Below are 17,242 nucleotides of genomic sequence, written 5' to 3'. Positions count from 1 at the left end.
CCACTGCCAGTCACCGCAGCCACACCACTGCCCCGGACAGAGGGCACCGTCAGCAGGGAAACTTGCACAAATTCATTGTTAATATATATATATTGCTCTCTATGACCTGATTGACAAGCTCCTGATGTTTAATAAACACCACTACCACTTTATTCATGTGGGAGGCACACATGATGTTTCCATAACTCACTTGTTCTCCAACCGCGAGCAACACCTGCTCCACCAGAACCTACAGAAACCCCATGTTTCAAGGACAGGGGTGGCGTCCCAGAGGACGCCATCCCCGCCAAAACAGCCAACAAACAAAGAAACAAAGAAACAAACAAACAAATAAACACACACAAAACACTAAACCACACTACCAACAACTGCAAAATAATAAGACAATGGATATCACAAGAAAAAACAATAGAAAAGTTTAGAAAAGAAAGTCGCAAACTCTCAGCCAAAACTCGCCACACCCTCCACCACCAATCTCCCAGCATGCAGTGCAGAGAAAGAGAGAGATACAGAGAGAGAGAGAGAGAGAGAGAGAGAAACTACTTTTGTTTCATCAAATTTTCATTTTCTGAATTGTGGATTGAAATTAAAATAATTTTGAAGTATTTAAATACAATGGAATTAAAATAATTTACAATAATTCATAATTTTTTTTTGTCCTGCTTTCTGTCGTTAATTAAACTGAACTCTTCTTCAACAAGACATCACATCAGTGATATAAAGCTGATGTGAGCTGTCAATCAAAGCTAAACACCAACGACGCCAATCCCAGTCCCTCATTAACTCCATGTCAGATCAGTGATGTCATCACGGAATAATGATGATGATGATGCAGTTGTCATGGTAACAGTTCCAGTCTTTTAACAGGTGGAAAGTTGATGTATTCTCTTCTTTTTGATATTTTTGGTGTGTGTGTGTGTGTGTGTGTGTGTGTGTGTACCTCTGGTTTCTGTCCTCCATCTGCAGGATGTATGTAGTGTCTGTATCGGCGTTTGGACTCTTGCTGCTGTCGCCCCAGCGCAGTTTCAGACTCTGGGGTCCAGTGCTGCCACATTCCAGTCTCGGGGGGTTCGGGGGCAACGGCCTGGTTCTGACCAGGAGACTTGGCCCAAATGGACCTGCTCCAACCGCATTCTCTGCTCTCACCTGCACACTACACACACACACACACACACACGAAACTTCACTAATTTGCTTGTGACTGCTGTACAATTCCCTGTGAATAAGCTGTTACTATAGAAACAATCACTTAAAGCTTAAACCTGCAACACAAATCCACCTTTACTTGAGAGCAACACATCCAAAATGTTTTCCACAAGAAATATCAAATAGTTATTTCAGCCTCATTAGACATAAAGAAGACTCAGGTTACATCATCATCACTGACTACAGTGAGATCTGGAGCTGATCTTTCAGGACACCTTCAGACACTGCGTTCATCCTCTGGTCCAGAGGAGACAAGAAAACAAAACTCACACAGACAAAAAAAAAAAACCTCAGATGGCTGCTGCTTCCTGAGAAGATTCGGGGTTCCATCCAGCTGGAAATGAGGAGCTGAGAAACGTTTACATTCACAGCGTTCAGAAGACGGCCTGATCCTGAGTGAGCTGCAGTGGAGCTTTATTAAAAACATCTCCTCATGCTGGATCACACAAAGAGCAGGATGAAGAAAATCTCATACGACTGAATCCTACAGAATATTTAACCACAAAGTCCACTAACCGGCTTTTAAACATCCTACAGTACAGTCTATTAGAGTTCTACAGGGACTGGGACACGGACCTTTCTATTTTGGTCTGTAGTTTCTGCTCCTGATAACACACTCCATCTCATCTCATCTCATCTCATCTCATCTCATCTCATTTCATTATCTCTAGCCGCTTTATCCTGTTCTACAGGGTCGCAGGCAAGCTGGAGCCTATCCCAGCTGACTACGGGCGAAAGGTGGGGTACACCCTGGACAAGTCGCCAGGTCATCACAGGCCGTCAGCCTTGACACAGACAACCATTCACACTCACATCCACACCTACGGTCAATTTAGAGTCACCAGTTAACCTAACCTGCATGTCTTTGGACTGTGGGGGAAACCGGAGCACCCGGAGGAAACCCACGCGGACACGGGGAGAACATGCAAACTCCGCACAGAAAGGCCCTTGCCGGCCACGGGGCTCGAACCCGGACCTTCTTGTTGTGAGGCGACAGCGCTAACCACTACACCACCGTGCCGCCCCAACACACTCCATGTTGATGATTTTCTTTCGAGAATATTAAATTAAAAAATAAATAATAACAAATCATGAACTAACTGCTTAATCAGTTCAGGACAGTGTAAGTAAATGTGGAAAATTGAGAATCTCTTATGTTTGTGGAAACAGAAAGAACTGCGGTTGCTTTAGAGTTTGTGTTTCTTGAGCACTTAACAGATTTATTTTTATCCTTCAGATTAGTCAGATTTGTCTTTATCCTTTCAAATCTGTCTAATTTCACATCCTCTGGGCCTCAAAGGCAGCTCTGACAACTTACTGTACCACCACTGATGCAACAGGAACAAAAACAAATGAGTGCTCTTAACTCACATCTGAATTCAGTGACTCATGATATGATGTAGAAACCAATGGACTGAAGATGGAAGACTGGAGATTTCTTTAGAAGGACACAGCAAATGCAGCAGGGATGAAAAGAGAATGTGAAGGACCTTCCCAGGAACAAGGCTGAGGAATTTCCTCCTTTTCTTTACGCTTGCATTTAATTGTTGAGAAGAAATGAAACTGCCACTTTCTGCCTGCTCCTGAATGAAACTCACTGTTGCACATCCCTGATCATCACTACACCTGGTGGACGTTTCAGTCTCCATCCAGCATCAGAGTGGTGCTAATGAATCATCTCTGATAATAAGGTCACCGCCTACACATTCAGGACCATCCAGTACATTTCTCTAAATAAAAGCTCTGTGCGTATAAACCCCACCAGCAACACGACTTCAAATGTTAAAACATCTGATAAACATGTTCCTGTAGGAATATCTTACACACAACAGAGCTGCTGAATTCTCAAACAATTTGGAATTATTGTCCTGTAACATAAACATCACATCCCAAGTGTTTTATTCCTTATGGAAAGCTCCACCAACAAAACATCACATATCGTCAAAGGTCACTGCATTCAACAGTGATGGATTTAAACACTCGATATTCCTCACCATAATCTAATCACATGCTTGACAGCGCTGTCTCTATGGCAACATAAACAATATGAAAATCTCATCTCATTATCTGTAGCCGCTTTATCCTGTTCTACAGGGTCGCAGGCAAGCTGGAGCCTATCCCAGCTGACTACGGGCGAAAGGCGGGGTACACCCTGGACAAGTCGCCAGGTCATCACAGGGCTGACACATAGACACAGACAACCATTCACACCTACGGTCAATTTAGAGTCACCAGTTAACCTAACCTGCATGTCTTTGGACTGTGGGGGAAACCGGAGCACCCGGAGGAAACCCACGCAGACACCATGCAAACTCCACACAGAAAGGCCCTCGCTGGCCACAGGGCTCGAACCCGGACCATCTTGCTGTGAGGCGACAGCGCTAACCACTACACCACCGTGCCGCCCCACAATATGAAAATGAGTTAATTAATATTTAGGTGAAAACTTACAAGACAAATTAAATATTGCTATTTTATCTAACAACAAAAAAAAGTGTTAAATTTATTCATTTTAATATTGTTTTTTTAACCTTCTGGGGTCGAGAGCTTCTCCGATGATGCTCGGCAGGTTTAGAATGAGTAGGTCATGTATTTAGATAAATATCTTCGCGAGTTTTTATCATACAAGCATGATAAACATCTCATCTCATCTCATTATCTCTAGCCGCTTTATCCTTCTACAGGGTCGCAGGCAAGCTGGAGCCTATCCCAGCTGACTACGGGCGAAAGGCGGGGTACACCCTGGACAAGTCGCCAGGTCATCACAGGGCTGACACATAGACACAGACAACCATTCACACTCACACCTACGGTCAATTTAGAGTCACCAGTTAACCTAACCTGCATGTCTTTGGACTGTGGGGGAAACCGGAGCACCCGGAGGAAACCCATGCGGACACGGGGAGAACATGCAAACTCCACACAGAAAGGCCCTTGCCGGCCCCAGGGCTCGAACCCAGGACCTTCTTGCTGTGAGGCGACAGCGCTAACCACTACACCACCGTGCCGCCCATGATAAACATATTGACAGAAATTTTATACTTTCCACTTTTCCACTGCCAAATAATATATTTTTTAAATTACCTAAATTAGATGAAATATAAAACTTGCCAGCTTACTCAGTCACACCGGAGTCGGAGTGCTGAGCGCACACTTACACATTCATAAAAGACTCTTCACATGCTAACGGCATGATGATCACTTTCACTCTTTCGGTTTTGATTGGTTTCTCTTTTGCAGTGGGAACACGCACCATAAACAGGATAAAATATATCAGTCATAGGCTACCTGTTTGGAGGCCAAACTTGTTGCGAGATGGAACAGCGATTTTATACTCAGGAGGTGCGTCGGATGATTCAGGACAGCGATTCAATTCATGATTCAGGACAGCGATTCAATTTCATGATTCGGACAGCGATTCAATTTCATGATTCAGGACAGCGATTCAATTCATGATTCAGGACAGCGATTCAATTCATGATTCAGGACAGCGATTCAATTCATGATTCAGGACAGCGATTCAATTTCATGACAGGGATTCAAGTCATGATTCAGAACAGCGATTTAATTCAGTTTTGGGAACTGCGACACTGATGATGAGCACTGCCTTTTTTTAACTTCAACTCAATCCAGCTGAAGATCAGCTCGAGTAAGTGTAAATATTTCTTCTATTACTTATGAGCAGATTGGTTGATATGTGTGCGCTGTAGTGCATACACAGGAAAAATGATTGAGCAATTTTTCTAGAGTTAAAAGTATTTTCCTCAAAAATAGTTAATTTTGCTCTATTTTGATTTTAGAGAGTAAAATCTGGAGTTGGAGTGGGAGCAAAATGACAAAGTAATTGTGTAACAGAGTTGGTCGTGGCTCTGAACTGTGTAAACTCATGGATTAAAGCAAAAAAAAAATCATCTGACTGGAAAAAAAAAAGCTCCATGTCGTTGGCCCCTACCAAGTCAGCGATGCGTCAAATTTTAAACGCCGTGCTGTCCATTATCCCCTAAGCCCCTACTTATAGTACATTTATATAATTTTAACAATGACTAAAGCTAAGGCAAGACTTTACCATTGTCATTACTGGCTATAAATGATGAAACATCAAGTTTTCAGTGCAAAGTGCAAATTTATTTCAACAATACTTTAGTAATGCACAACAGTGGTTAAGAGAAAAGTGCAAGTGCAGTCGAACTTGAACCATGCTTTCAAAAGAGTGGAACAGAAAGAAAAATAAGAAAACCTGTTGACATAAAACCAGGAAACAAGAAAAGTAAAGTGAAAGTTCACCTTTTCTGCTTCTTTGCAGTGAAGCCAAAGGCATCTAGTTTTTTGCCATTGCTTCCATAGACTTTTTTTATGGCAAACTACACAAAAGCACACACCTGCCATTTTCATCTTTTTGTACCATGAAGTAAATGGCTTGCCATTATCGCCCATTTCATTTAGCCAAGCCCATCTCCACTTATTCTTTACCGTTTTGTCGATGTCTGACACATCTGTGCCTTCATTTAAAAGAAGCGCGTCCATGCTGGCAAAACCGAAAGTAATTTGACACGCTCTAGTGATGGAAATCGAAGGGCCTATATCCGGTGGCCTATACGCAGTACTCGAGTTGAGGGGGGATGTGGGGGGAGGCATCCCCCTTCTGAAATAAAAATCTCAAATCATCCCCCTTATAAAACGGCCATCCCCCCATCACATCCCTTGGGCCATTTTACCAATTAATGTGGAAATTAGCCTACTATTATTTTAACAAATATTACTACTATTTCAACATTAGAGGCTTTGCGCCGTGATAGCCTACATGTAGCCGGATAAAAAAGACGCATATTTATTTATTCGGTTGCACCGCTCATTCACACCTATTCGGACGTTTCAGTCACTGAAAACAGCTACTTTCGCAAACTCTGGGCAGAGTGGAGATTTCTGAAAACTCCATCTTCAGACACGCGTGTAAATCGGGAAAACGAAGCAGCAGTGGGTGAGAGGGTGCGTGTGAATATAATGAGTCATAGGTGTGAATCTTTCACCGAATGCCAATTGTCCTGGTTCTTCATGAACTCGCACGTGCGCGCACAAATTCATTCGGTTAACTTTCAAATAACTGTTCTTGTGCACTTGCGACACCGGAGCCACTTTCCTGAATTTTGAGCTTCGGAGTATTGGCTTCCACTGTTTTCCGACCTTTTGCGCTTAGTGAATGAGACACTTCATTACACTCCACTGACTGACTTCCAATTCCGGACTTTTTTGAAAATGTAAAATATAGGCCTACGAGATGTTTTTTTGGGACTTGATTCGCGTTGCTCCTTCACTATTAATTTTTGAGACTGACGAGGCACTAAATACTGTGGAATTATTTTCTCCTTACTATGAAGTTTGGCATCTTGTCGTGAAATCTTGCAGCCCGACTCTGCAGCCTCCAATGTTTAAGCGAACTGCTGAAACCATAATGTTTAAAGATTAAATCGTAGGCTAATCAAACCAAAGAAAAACACAGCCTTTCCAGAACGTTGTCTGCCGAAGCCTACAAAAGGTTTAATAGCATAGGTCTTGCTGCGGCTTCAACTTTTTCACCTGATCACCTTTCAGTAGGCAAATATCATTATTACTACTACTACAAAAGGCCTAGTATTAGCAGTAGACAAGTAACCTAGTTGCCTAGTAGTAGGACAGCCAAATTGTTTCATTAGTGGCCTACGCCGAGCCTCCCCGGGACAAGACAATAGCGTAGGCTTTATTTATTTATTTATGCCTATCTAGCACAACAACTTATTCCTTTACATATACTCAAACATAGCACAAGAAAGGGTTCAACAACAGGCAATCACAGCAGCTTGGTGAAGTTCTAAATCACATCGGTGTCAGACCTATGGGCCTACCCCCCTTTTTTTTTCTTCCTCAGATCTGCATCAATCTCATTATTGACCTTTAGCGCTCCCAGTTGACAGAAATCAGTCGTAGCGACGGAAAACTTTAATCCATGTAAACTAGTACAAGAGTTAATTTCAAGACACACCGAATCGAGTCAAATACCACCTCAAAGAGTAAAATATTAACACTAAATTGAGGAGAACTGACGCTGGAAAAACCGCTCTATCAAAAGAGTAACTTTTACTCTAGAATAAAATTTTCTTCAATTTAAGTAAATTTTTATTCAGGCAAATTTCCTGTGTAATCTTTGCGTGCTTCTTGAGGAAACAAAATGTGCACCGTGCCAGTCCCACTCGGTTCTTTGTCTTTTTCTGGTACTCTAATGATTTTGGCATGCTCTGATGTTGTCAAGTTCAACAAATCTAAGCGATATTTTCAGTCATACGACTTTTTTGTATTCAGCACAAGTTCAGGTACCTATGTAGTATGTATGTCATGACTGTATTTTAGAAAAAAAGCATAAATGAAAATGTTGTAAAAAGCAGTATTAGAACTGTGTTGGAATGTGTGAAAAACACGACCATACCCATTGCAACGAACCGTTTTGATCACATGACCTGATGGGATTAAGAGTAGGCAGTGGGAGGGGTTTTTACTCTTCTCATTGAATGGAATGGAATTTTTTACCCTTCTCACTGAATAGCCCTCCCACTGCTAACCCTTTATCCCAAAACAATAGGACATAAATGGCCAGTTAATTGTCCAAATCAGTGGAGCAGATTAATATTCCTGTTCTGCCCTGCATGTGGTTTTCATATTAAAAGTGCCAATTTGACTGTTAAAGAATGTTAAGTTGTTATTTGTACACTCGCACACTTTTATTTTGAAGGCCGCATGGCCACAGGAAGTTGTATTACAGGAAATAGGAAGTTGGCCAATTGTTGTGATCGATGCATAGCTGCATCCATATGGGTTTTCTCAGTCAATTCAGAGCAATTCCGTGCCTGAATCCCTCAGAAAGCAATGGCTGTAAGTGTTTGACAATGCTTATATGTTACGCACTTTATATCAATGTGTTTTGAGTGCATATTTGTAAGTTTAGTAACTACTTTAGTACGTTTAGGTCAAAGATGACATAGCTGAAAGAAAGTCACTAGCTATATGTCTGACTTGTGTTTATATTGTTTGTAGCAACATATTCAACTGTTTAATAACAATGTTCAGTACATTAAGAATGACATTTGTATGTCTTTTCTAGTTTCACTCCAATTCAATGCAGTCCATCCTGAGTTGTAAGCTGTGAAAGAAGTAATAAAAGGAGCAAGCAAGCTTCCTGGCTCTTTGAAAAGGAGTTTGGCTATGTTAACACGAGGAGTACGACACATAGAGAGAACAGTACAATTCCTAAGACTGAACAGAATCACCTCAAGTGACCAAAACGGTTCATCACAATGGGTAAGGTAATGTTTTTCACACATTCCAACACAGTTCTAAAACTGCTTTTTACAACATCTCCATTTATCTGTTATTTTTTTAAAGTACAATCATGATACACATACTGCATAGATATTAATGTAGCTGAACTTGTGCTGAATACAAAAAAGTCATATGACTTTGAAAATACTACTTAGATTTGTTGAAATTAACAACAAAATCAGAGCATGCCAAAATCATTAGAGCGCCAGACCCCAGAGGGCTAATCTTCTCCAATCTGCAGTGAAGTAAGACAATTTTTCAGCACGTTTATTTTAGCAAGTAGCTGCAGAATGCCATCACTCCTCAACTCACCTGTACTCTGTATCAGGCTGCAGGTTCCTGATGATGGTGCAGGTAGCCCCACCCACAGTGATTAGCTCCTCCCCCAGGGTGAGGGTGTAGCCACTGATCTCCTGGCCGTTGCAGTTTGGCTCATCCCACGCCAGCGCCAGGCAGGTGGAGGGACAGAATGGCTCCAAGTCCGTCACTGAGGAGAACCCGTCTTGTATGTACACACTGCTGACGGCACTGGGGGCGGCAGCTGGGGTACGACACCATGCCAGCTCGCTGTAAGGCCCCGCCCCTGCCTGGTTGGTGGCCTGAGACACAAAAACAAATCAGAATGATCAGGACTGGGAGCAATTCTGATAAAATATAAGAAAATGTAAAGTGGGCGGAGCTAATTTGGGGTACGGCTTGTGTAAGCTACAGCCTCCCAAATCACAAGGCTGATGTTGCTGATCCAGCCCACTAAGCTTTCAGCATCAAAACTGGGCTCAGACTCGTGTACACACACAGTGAGAGAAAGCAATCAGAGCGATTGTATAACTCTAGAACTGGGAAGTTGAATAATCCTGTTTAAAGAGTGACACTGCAGGCAGGGTCTCAGACAGCAAACTGCCAATCACACATGCTTATTAGAATAACAAGCCACGCTCACACATTCAGTCTGGGTTGAGATACTGTTTGAGTGTTTTTTTTCTCTTTTTTATTTAAAGTGTATGTAATGCCTCTAAACCCCACTTTTTCCTTGTACAAAGCAACAATTGTTATGTTGATTGACCATGTGTTTTTGAACCATAGCTGATCCAAAAGGCCATAAATTGATGGAAAATCAGTAAGATTCGCCAATTTTCACAGAATCTGCCGAAACTCATCTGGAAGATTCTGAAGGGGTGCGTGACGTCACATGTGTAACAATTCAGGTATCAATTTCATTCACGTGTGCAGCAGTGGTTAGACCAGTCTCGATATGGAATCACGTTTTGGAGTGAATTCTGATCGTGATTGGGATTCTTATATGTCGGATGAAGGGGCAGATGATTATCAAGGATATTCTGGAATAAATGGTTATCTTTTCGAGCCCCCAAGACGAGAAACTGCCAGTTCACGACAGTCTTCCTGTGTATCGCGCGCAAGATGGAGAGAGAGACAGATAGAGAGGGAGATGTGCAGAACGCGGTGGTTACCTTTCATCATGTTTTCCTGAATAAAACTAAAAACAAATCGACTCTTGCAATATTGCAATCTGAGAGCATTTAACACATTTCAGTTAATGATTAATCATAATGATTGCGCACGCACATTTTTCTTCCTGTTAAAGTGCATCAGATATGATAAGATCGGATGTCGCAAGCGTGTAAATGTTGCTCATAATCCTGCGTCTGGTGCACTGTGTGTGTGTGTGTGTGTGTGTGTGCATGAGACAATAGGGGAATCAACAAACTGTCCAAATGTCAGATCAGATGTCATTTATTAAATAAATGGGTTTCTTTTTGCTCCAGTAATTCCCATGTGGTCGTTCTGGTGGTGATGAACATCTGATGAATCGGATTTATTATTAGTATGCGACACGAAATATGTCCGTTTCGTTTGCACAAACTTCACCCACTGTCGCTTTAAATCAGTGTCATTTCTCAGAAATTTGTGAACTGAATGTCCTGTTGTACATGGATTTGAACATCCAAACACAACGCAGCGCTTTACCATCGTTATTTCTGTAAGATTCCAACAACAATATCCAATTTCAGTGAGTAAACAAGCACAGAATCAGATAAACCGAAATGATCCAGATAACCAGAGTTTCACATTACAATAAGGCATTACATACACTTTAAACTTTGCTGAAGTTTCAATAAATAAGCATTGTGTTTTACACACACACACACACACACACACGTTTCTGGACTGTAGATTAAAGACAGCTGTAGGCAGGAAGCAGCAGAATCTTTAAATATTTCTGAAAATAAAGTCTGATAAAGACGTGCAAGAATCAGCGCACACATTTTGTGAAAAAATCAAATCAACTGTTCTGAGACAAAAGGATCCGATAATAACGGTGACTGAGAACAGAAGCTTTTGTTAAAATTAGAATCATTATTTTTTTCGCGGTCCGGTTTCCATCAAATCCCGGGCTCTAATTGGCTGGCGAGCGGGTCCGTATCCTACGGTATGGACCCCAGTTACAAACCCCGGATACGGACCTCTGGCGACTCACTCGTTCACAACAACAACAAACATAGTAGCAATTTTTGCCAACATTTATTTTCGCATTTCCCAGGAGAATAGCATTAATTTTACATCATGGGTAGTGATAACGACAGTGTTCACAGCGAAAGCGAGTTTTACTACACTGAGGAGGAAGAAGAAATAAAATAAAACATTTCAGGAGAAAGCTAAAATCCTCTAACTGTTGCTAACGCCAAGCAAAAACATGGCTGAATCCTGAATGACTCAATTTTGTATAAATAGGGGACTACATAGGTGGCAAAATGTAGTTTTTTTCCTGCCATGGAAGTGCACTTGTATACCGAGGAGGAAGCCATTTGCATTACAGCCGTGAATGAGGATTCAAAATAGCATTAATTTTACAGCATGTATAGCGATCACGACAGTGTTCACAGCGAAAGCGAGTTTTCCTTCAGGAGGAACAAGCCCCTGCTGTCTTCAGTCAGCATCAGTGGGACAGATGTGGATATGGTGGCCTCATATAAGTATCTGGACATTACACTGGACAACAAATTGGACTGGTCCACCAACACAGAGGCTATCTATAAGAAGGGCCTGAGCCGGCTGAGGAGACTCAGGTCCTTTCATGTCTGCAACAAGATGCTGCAGATGTTTTATCAGTCTGTTGTGGTGAGCACCATCTTCTTTGCTGTGGTGTCCTGGGGTGTGGGCATCAAGACAAAGGATGCCAACAGACTGAATAAACTGATCAGGAATGCAGAGTCTGTTGTTGGCTCTAAACTGGTCACCCTGGAGGAGGTGGTGGAGGGCAGGATTCTGACAAAACTGTTGGCAATCATGGACAAGCCCTCTCGCCCCCTCCACAAAACACTGGACAAGCTAAAGAGCAGCTTCAGCAACAGACTCATTCAACCCCGCTGCTCCAAGGAATGATACAGGAAATCATTCCTACCCACGGCAATCAGACTTTACAACTCATCTACCTCTGTTAGAGCCATGATCACACATCTGGATTAATTCTACCTGTCATCCTCTGCATCACATATAACATAGTATAACGTATACTTAGTGTTTACTATGGGACGTGATGTGGGAATATTATCCGTATTGATATTTATATATCATATTTTTGTAATATTCGCAGCCTATTGTACATTCTATGTACATATTCATAGTACATTATTTAAGTATATCTTGTTTATATATTGTGGGGTTTTTTTTTTTGTTTTTTTTTTCTTGACCTCAGTACGTTATTTTATTTTGACCTTAGTACTTTATTTTATTTCATTTTATTTTTTATTGTGTTCAAATTTACCGGACTGCTATGACAATTTAATTTCCCTTTGGGGATGAATAAAGTTATCTATCTATCTATCTATCTATCTATCTATCTATCTATCTATCTATCTATCTATCTATCTATCTATCTATCTACTACCCTGAGGAAGACAAAATAAAAGAAAACATTTCAGGAGAAAGCTAAAAACCTCTAACTTGCTAACGCCGAGCAAAAACATGGCTGAATCCTGAATGATTCAATTTTGTATAAATAGGGGACTACATAGGCGGCAAAATGTAGTTTTTTTCCTGCCATGGAAGTGCACTTGTATACCGAGGAGGAAGCAATCTGCATTACAGCCATGAATGAGATTTCAAAATGGCGGCTCGGCTCGGTTTTCCCTTTCGGGTGTTCTTGTTTTCTGTTAGAATTTGGTGAAGAAAAAAAAATATTATTTACCAGCTTAAGGTCGGTCCGTATGGTGAAATACCGTGACCTCGGCCCAGAGGGCCTCGGTCAGTACCTTCAAGACCTCGGTCACGGTATTTCATGATACGGACCTCCCAGTTGGTAAATAACATATATGTATCCTCCTGTGATCTATCTGCTCCTTCAGCAGTTATATCTCTGCATTGATCTCCAGGAGACGGTTTTCATGTGAGTGATGAGAAAGAGGTCCACAGCACCCTCAGATACTGTGTGTGTATCTGCATCTGTCCTGGGTCAGTACCTGTGTGTCAGTACCTGTGTAAGAGTGTCAGTACTTTTGTAAGAGTGTCAGTACCTGTGTAAGATGCCAGTACCTGTGTCAGTACCTGTGTAAGAGTGTCAGTACCTGTGTGTCAGTACCTGTGTAAGAGTGTCAGTACCTGTGTGTGTCAGTACCTGCGTAAGAGTGTCAGTACCTGTGTGTGTCAGTACCTGTGTAAGAGTGTCAGTACTTGTGTAAGAGTGTCAGTACCTGTGTGTGTCAGTACCTGTATAAGAGTGTCAGTACCTGTGTGTGTCAGTACCTGTGTAAGAGTGTCAGTACTTGTGTAAGAGTGTCAGTACCTGTGTGTGTCAGTACTTGTGTAAGAGTGTCAGTACCTGTGTGTGTCAGTACCTGTGTAAGAGTGTCAGTACCTGTGTAAGAGTGTTAGTACTTGTGTAAGAGTGTCAGTACCTGTGTGTGTCAGTACTTGTGTAAGAGTGTCAGTACCTGTGTGTGTCAGTACCTGTGTGCGTCAGTGCCTGTGTAAGAGTGTCAGTACCTGTGTGTGTCAGTACCTGTGTAAGAGTGTCAGTACTTGTGTAAGAGTGTCAGTACCTGTGTGTGTCAGTACCTGTGTAAGAGTGTCAGTACCTGTGCAAGAGTGTCAGTACCTGTGTGTCAGTACTTGTGCAAGAGTGTCAGTACCTGTGTGTGTCAGTACCTGTGTAAGAGTGTCAGTACTTGTGTAAGTGTGTCAGTACTTGTGTAAGAGTGTCAGTACCTGTATCCTACAGCAGTAGCTCGCTGCAGCCTCCAGCTCAGAGATTTCGCAGGAAGTTTCTGTGCCGCTGTAAACCAGTTCCAGAGAATCCTCATCGCGTCCCCAGTCCAGCCGATAGCCTGAGATGTCTGCGCCTGACCTCTCGTCCGTCTGATAAAACAAATCACAGCCTGTCTCAGTCTCCTGGAAACGACAGGTACAGCCCAAATCTCACTAATTAACATTCACACTAGCAAATGTCTGGAGGAATTAGGAGAAAATGAAACATGCAGAGGAACAGCGAGGCCACCTTCAGAGAGCGTGATGTTCCTCCTGACAGATCTGCTAGTGCTAATTTACTGTGACCCAGGTGCATTATGGGAGGAGGAGAAGATAATCAGGATCTATTCCATAAGCATAACTCATGAATGACTGTAAGAGTTCGGCTTATTCTACAAAACAATCAAACTTTCTCAAATTAGACAAAAAATAAATAAAGTGACATCAGAGGAACTGCTGCTACTGGATGAGTTCCCAACACAGAGAAGTCAACAAACCTCTAATGCAAAAATGTACGATATGCATATATAAATGTGTGCATGTGTGTGCTGAACCTTATTATCTAGTGCCTCTAAATTCCATAAAGTTGAATTACATTTAAATTATTTAATTTTATTTTTCATCAATGATTAGTAAAATTTAAATAACTTTAGCACAAATTTAGAGTGTGACTTCACACTATATAATCACATGTGGAAAGAATTAAAGATAATCACAGAATAGATACACATTTTACAAAACAAAAACAAAACCAACTTTAATTCACACAGAAACCTGAAAAAAAATATGAAATGGAAGAGAACTCTGATGTGTGATGATTCAGGTGGACTTTCTGTGAAGATGACACAAAATGAGAACCACAAACACTCCTCATGCCTTTCTCTCTCTCTCACACACACACTGAGATGGTTATTATCTGCAGATGGAGAAGAGTATAATAATAACAACACACATCTTCTTTGTCGTCTCCATTCAATATTTCAGACCAATTTTTCATTTTAGCACCAGAACAAAGCTCCTGACTGCAGCTTTAAAAGCATTGCTGCTGTCTATAACAAGCACAGAAAACACACACACACACACACACACACACACACACACACACACACACACACAATGAACATGACCACACACACACACCTGTGTGAGTAAGTAAGAGGAGATTTACTCACCACCCAGCTGACCACTGCACAGGAGTGTGAGGTCAGAGAGATGATCGGTGCCCCACACTGGCCCGGAGGTCCTGTTGCAGTCGTCACCTCCAGGAACTTGGTGTACGGACCAAACTGAGAACACAGAACGACAAACATCAGTCCACAGTGTGGAAGGGAAAAAACAACAACAGACTTCTGATGAGCCCTATTCAGACGGGATTAGTGTGGCATCTTCGTGACGTCTGGAGGAACTGCGTGAGGAATTACAGATTTTTCCAGTTTAATGAAAATGTAATTGAGTAAAAGCACAAGTTTGCTGTTTGGTGAATTAAGGGTTCTTCTGTTCCTCAAAGAACCTTCAAATCTTTTCTGACACGGTAACATGCTGTTTTATGGTTCTACACAGAACATTTAACGGTTCTCACAAAGAGACAAAAACTCCTCGTGTTTACAGAAAAAGTACAAATATCACAAAAATAAAACTTTACACTAAATTAAAGGGTGTCTTATACAGTACGTGTTCTAGAACCACAGAACCAAATCAGAGTATTTTACAGGTTGCCATGGAAACCCGTCACACAGGGATTTTTTTTTTTAGCTCTGGCCTGCCCCCTAGTGGACAGCGTTTTTATTCTATAGCAGTGGAAACAGATTTTGATGGTTGTGGAACCTGGCAACAGAGTTTCAGAAAGCAGAACCCACTGAGACATGAAGAAGTCGAATGTAGAACACAGTAAATCTGCAGTATAATCTGACTGTAAGACTCGGAGAACCATACACTGTCCTGCTCAGCGTCTCACCCCGGCCTCGTTGGCAGCTCGCACTCTGAACCTGTAGGTGGCACCAGGCAGCAGATTTCCCACAATGCACTCTGTGTGTGATCCATTAAACACCTCAGTGACCTGCACATCATCTTCCAGGGTGGTCATCTCCACGCTGTAGAGCAGAGCTTCATCCTCCACAACACACACAGGAGTTTCTGCAACACACAATACACAACCTGGTTAACACACACAGACCAGCGGAAATGATGCACGGCTCGAGGAGTCCGTGTGAGAAACATGGCTGGAGGATCATCACTTTTGCATGAGCTCTTCCTGCTTCACTGACACCGAAGAAAACAATCAATCAGTACAAATAGTTTACAATGCTGAGTCCTGACATGTGACTCGCACACACACGCACGCACGCACGCACGCGCACGCACGCACGCACGCACGCACGCACGCACACACACACACACACACAGAGCTTAATGATGGGAAAATAAATGAGTATGAGATGCATGTGACTGTGTATCCATGTAGAGGTTGTTACAACCAAACCTTCACACACACTGAAGCACAAAAACGTTTTAATTAAAATCTCCATCACACATTTTTAACATGAATTAAACACTGTAGACACACCTAACCCTAACTCAGAGTGATTTACTGAGAGGCTGAGCAGAAATAAATGATCTGAGAGCCGCTTTACACTTTAAATAAAAAGTTCTAAAAATCTTTCACATCTACTGCATGTAAATTTCAGTGAAGGGGAGGAGTCAGTGTCACAGTGTACAAGTGGAGTGAACAGCATGCCAAAATTCGTTCCTCGCTTTTCTCTTTTCTTTTTGTCCTCTCATGGATGTACAAATCGTTGATGGATGAAGAGGAGAAGATGCTCACCCTGAAGCTCCAGCATGGTTTATGATCCTCACAGTGGATAAAAATACAAGGAGGAGAAACAAAACAGAAAAACTAGAACAGAACTGACTCATGGGTGTGTGTGTGTGTGTGTGCGTGGACTCACCCCACTGTAAGCTGACCTCTCGGTGTTTAACGCTGCCCTGTACAGTGAGGGTGTGACAGGGACCTGGGGGCAGACTGAGAGTGCAGACCACCAGACTGTCTGTGTACTGCAGAAACACACACACACACACCCATGATACAAACCCTGACCTCCGTGCAGTAGTAAATAGTTTAAAGGCAGATCTCCTCATTAAGTCCTAATTCATTGTTCCTGATGTTCCTCACACTCACCTGGCTGTGGCCCCCTGCGCTCTCCGTGCTGATACGGAGCGAGTACTGAGTTGCTGCTTTCAGGTCCTTACATATGTGTTCTTGCTGTGGCCCGTGATACACAACCACCCATTGACTCACTACTGTCAAACAACAACAACAACAACGACAACGACAACAACAACCACAGATCAGTGACATCACACTAGGGTTGACCCTAACCACTAATCACATCACAGTCAAAGACTATCACTGTAATTAAACATTCCCTAA

General features: G+C 42.1%; 1 protein-coding gene across 6 annotated transcripts in view; it reads right to left on the bottom strand.

Moving 5' to 3' along the window:
* The window catches only part of fndc3bb (fibronectin type III domain containing 3Bb), a 102,272-nt gene that overhangs the window by 13,618 nt on the left and 71,412 nt on the right, over positions 1-17,242 (bottom strand). For 5 of the 6 annotated variants that reach the window (XM_060899669.1, XM_060899668.1, XM_060899672.1 and 2 more), the window contains 7 exons: positions 16,991-17,112; positions 16,761-16,866; positions 15,770-15,948; positions 14,988-15,101; positions 13,777-13,926; positions 8,866-9,152; positions 941-1,153 (listed from right to left, as the gene is read on the bottom strand). In XM_060899669.1, coding sequence (XP_060755652.1) covers positions 941-1,153; positions 8,866-9,152; positions 13,777-13,926; positions 14,988-15,101; positions 15,770-15,948; positions 16,761-16,866; positions 16,991-17,112 — 1,171 coding nt within the window. The remainder of the gene's footprint in view (positions 1-940; positions 1,154-8,865; positions 9,153-13,776; positions 13,927-14,987; positions 15,102-15,769; positions 15,949-16,760; positions 16,867-16,990; positions 17,113-17,242) is intronic. The other variant, XM_060899673.1, reaches the window with a different exon arrangement.

Source organism: Neoarius graeffei, chromosome 19 (assembly GCF_027579695.1).
Source record: "Neoarius graeffei isolate fNeoGra1 chromosome 19, fNeoGra1.pri, whole genome shotgun sequence".
NCBI classification, from domain to species: domain Eukaryota; kingdom Metazoa; phylum Chordata; class Actinopteri; order Siluriformes; family Ariidae; genus Neoarius; species Neoarius graeffei.
The sequence above is the reverse complement of the archived record's forward strand: the minus strand, read 5'-3'. Positions and strand labels throughout refer to the sequence as shown.